We start from the raw sequence: 3,725 nt of genomic DNA, 5'->3' as shown, positions 1-3,725 counted from the left end.
CACTCTGATTCGAAATAAAAGAGTTGTACCATAGCAAAGAAATACATGCTATTAGCGTATTGACAAGTAAATAAAATAGGTTTCAAGGACGGTGAGGTGCGAAATGCGGGCTGCAGAGTTGTACCAGCAAGCTCTTGACATTCTTCACATCTAGCTGGCTTTCTGTGAATACCTCATCTGCACCAAGCTGTTTAAGTTTCTCCTTTGCTTCTTCTGAGCCAGGCCTACAACAATCCAGTCACAGGTGAATAGGTGACTGAAGCAAGCAATTAGGATGACAATGGTAACAGCATTTTGAAATTAGAACACCATATTAAGCAAATTATTACGATCGTCTAGAAAACAAAGACACAAGTAGTATTTTCTGTATTTTGTTTCCAAGCTGAATGTGCACCTGTCCCGTATGATATTGATGGTGCGAATTCCCTGTACTTTAGCGAGCTGAATAACGCACTGACCGACGATGCTGGTCGCGCCGTTTTGGACAATTGCATCACCTAATATAGCCCACAAGGGATGCCATGGCGTGAGCTGACATGAATGCAGAACTTTTAAGGGAACGAAATTGTGCAGAGAAGGATGGCAAGTAAGAGATGATTACCAGGATTGAGGTCCACAAAGTCCTTGAGCATCCTGAGCGCCGTCAAGGGGTTGACCGTGACAGTAGCAGCGTATTCCACAGGCACGTCGTCGCGGACCTTGTGCCACACATCTTCCGGCTTCACAATGTAGGTCTGCCATGTCCCTGCACCAGCAAACGGCATCCGTTTCAGTTCAGGGAGCGAGGACAGGGGAGAGAGGGAGAGCTCACCGAAGGAGGGCGGGGAAGGGATGACCCAGTCGCCGGGTGAGATGGGGCGGGTGACGGCGGGGCCGACGGCGTGGACCTGGGCGACGCCCTCGTAGCCCGCGACGGCGGCGGGGAGGGGAGGCCTGACGGGGTAGACGCCCTGGACGCGGTTGATGTCGGAGGGGTTGATGGGCGCGGCCAGCATCTTGACGCAGACGTCGCGCTCCCCGAGCTCCACCGGCGGCACGTCCGACACCCTTGGCCAGATTGCGGTGTCAAATAGTTGGAGAATTGGTGCTCGGGATAGTGCGGAAGAGAGATCGATACCTGAGGACTTGGTCGGGAGGGCCGTGTTGGTCGTAGAGGACGGCTTTGGAGGGCGGGGAGAAGAGCGACGCGGCGGCGGAGAAGGGAAGGCTGCGAGAGAAGCGGAGGCGCGCCGCCGTCGACGGCGGCAGGCGGAGCGCTGACGCCATTGTTACTGACTACTGAGGTAATACTCTCGGCCTCTTGCCGTCTGTAGTAATGCATATAGAAGATAAACTAGTCCAATAACTCAGCCCAGCCCAACCCAAACAAAGCCCAATATATTTTCCTTCTTTCTTGATATTTTAATCTTTTGTTGTGCAATCTAATAACTCTCGGCCATATGCGCCGTTCTGTACATTTTTCAAAAGCTAAAAAAAAGTAGGAAAATGAATTTTTCTGTATAGGGACATGTTTTATGCGCACGTAAGTTTCACATAAAACCGACATTTTTTATGCCATGTATTAAAAAGACAAAAAAATCTCTTGAGAAACGGATTATTTTAGCACCAAAATTTATATTTTTTACACATGGCACAAAACATGTCGATTTTTTCTGAAACAACTTTGTAAGCATGTAATATATCAAGATATGCATGAGACATTTTTGTATTTATTTAACATTTTTAAGTATGTTTAAAATGCGTTTCGAATAAAGGGTGCATATGCACCTGGGTATAGAAACACCCTTTCCGCTAACTCGTTGGTTATAATTATACCTAGGCATTTCTCGGTCTAGGTGGACGAAAGCCCGACGCGGAAAATCTTGGCCCAGACCTGGCCTGGCTCGACCGTGGGGCAAAAAAATAGGCCCGAGCCTAGCCCATCACAGAGAAGGTCCGTCAGGCCTCGGGCCAGGACTCTTCACTAAATCGCATAAAATTAAAGCCCATGCCTGGCCTGGCCCGACCGTCGGGCCAAAAAATCATGCCCATGCCTAGCCCAAAGGCATGGTCCGGTCAGGCTTGGCCCGGGGATTTCGGGTCGGGCCGGGCTGCCCGTGGCTAGGTATACTTATAATTCATTACATCGAGGAGATAGTACTGATGATTTTGGTCGTATGTCTTTTTGTTTCCCTCACCAATCTAGACGAATACCCGAAGGTAGTTTAGGTCGACCAAGACTTGACGTAACCTTAGTCGCCCGATGTTTAGCAAAACCGTTCTTCCTAAGGTTATTGTTATATGTAAACTTGAATATTCTGGATTGTTACTTGTGCCACTACGTATTTTAAATATTTTCTTTTTGTTAGGCCAATGTTAAGATAGTATACTCATAGCAACACACGGACATTCAATTAGTAGGAGTAGTAAAGAATACTCCCTGATGCACTATAAATTAATTTTAGAGAACTACTGTAAATATTTAAAATAAGTAACGCCTAACCTGGCTGGCCGTCATCGCCTAGGAATCAAACGCTTGACTATCGTTTTTGGCTAGGGTCGATGTTTGTATCACACCAGCCTAGCCCAGCTAAAATGTCGATTTTTCTGCAAGAGGCTGTTGGGCCTTCACGTATTGAAGGAATCAGGAGCAAGTTTGTGAAACCTAGCGGCACTGTGTCCGGGACAGGATACGGGCGACGATGAATCGGCGGCGGCTTTTGAATCTGGTGGTGCAAAATTGCAGCGACGTGTATTGTAACATCCGGATTTTTGGGAGCATAATTTTTTTTTTCCTAAACAAAGGATGTTGCAACACGGTCAAATAATAATAATATTTGGTGTTCTTAAAATTAATTCTTCGGAGTTAATTTTGTTTTTGAAGAGATATTATTTCCTTTTGCTATTTGAATTTGAGGTCAATTTGCCTATTTGCTTCTTATTGGTTCTCCGTACAAAATCTATTTGGCCAAGACCATGCACATGCATGCATGTCCTAGCATGCTGCACCAGCACGACATGCACCTTTCTCTGTATGTTTGATACGTACTTCTCTTGTCTGTTCTCTTCTGGCTCAGCGATTTACCTTCCAAGCAGGAGCCCAATCGATCGAGGCGTTCAGCACTTTTCGTCTTTAGGCATGCGGAAACAGCAGGTCACGAACGGGAACCGTCCAGCACTAAACACCATAAGCACAAAAAGTAGAAACCGCTGCCATCGCTGCTGCCATTACACCGTCTTCAATCTCTCCTTTAATCACGTCCCTTAGAACGCCCGTTCTCCTCTAATACAGCCTCAGACCGACGCCCCTGTTCTCCTCTTTCATATCATGCCATCGCTGGAGTCATAGACTCACACAACAAGCCACACTCGCAAGAACGCCGCCGGACGCCGCTCGCGTTCCCGACGACTTGGGCCACGAGAGAACGAACTGCTGCGCCAGGAACATCACCAGGAGGAGGGGAGCTCATCCACGGAACAAGAAGGACGAATCTCTGCTCACCGACGGCACCCACACGGCAACGACGACAACTCGGTTCACCGACTTCAACCACGAACTGCGTCGAGCTCGGTGAGAACCAGCAGAAACCCTTGCACACACGCACTACCCATCCATAGAGCTACCTCCTAGACATGATCCGCAGCCTTAGTTTCGTAGTTTGTCGAGTCGCCGGTGAACCGAATGCCATCCGGTGACATTATCAGTTTAGTCCATGTAGAAGGGTTTGCTGATCTAGAGCCCAACT

The 3,725-nt window shown here is 47.9% G+C and overlaps 1 protein-coding gene across 1 annotated transcript; it reads right to left on the bottom strand.

The window, feature by feature from the left end:
- Positions 1-300: 300 nt before the first annotated feature.
- LOC124656488 (enoyl-[acyl-carrier-protein] reductase, mitochondrial-like) lies at positions 301-1,266 on the bottom strand. The gene is made up of 4 exons (XM_047195221.1): positions 1,118-1,266; positions 812-1,047; positions 602-745; positions 301-497 (listed from the first exon to the last, which is right to left on the bottom strand). The coding sequence occupies exons 1-4, from the start codon at positions 1,264-1,266 to the stop codon at positions 301-303; spliced, it is 726 nt and encodes a 241-aa protein (XP_047051177.1).
- Between the last annotated feature and the right edge of the window lie 2,459 nt (positions 1,267-3,725).

Source organism: Lolium rigidum, chromosome 5 (assembly GCF_022539505.1).
Source record: "Lolium rigidum isolate FL_2022 chromosome 5, APGP_CSIRO_Lrig_0.1, whole genome shotgun sequence".
NCBI classification, from domain to species: domain Eukaryota; kingdom Viridiplantae; phylum Streptophyta; class Magnoliopsida; order Poales; family Poaceae; genus Lolium; species Lolium rigidum.
The sequence above is the reverse complement of the archived record's forward strand: the minus strand, read 5'-3'. Positions and strand labels throughout refer to the sequence as shown.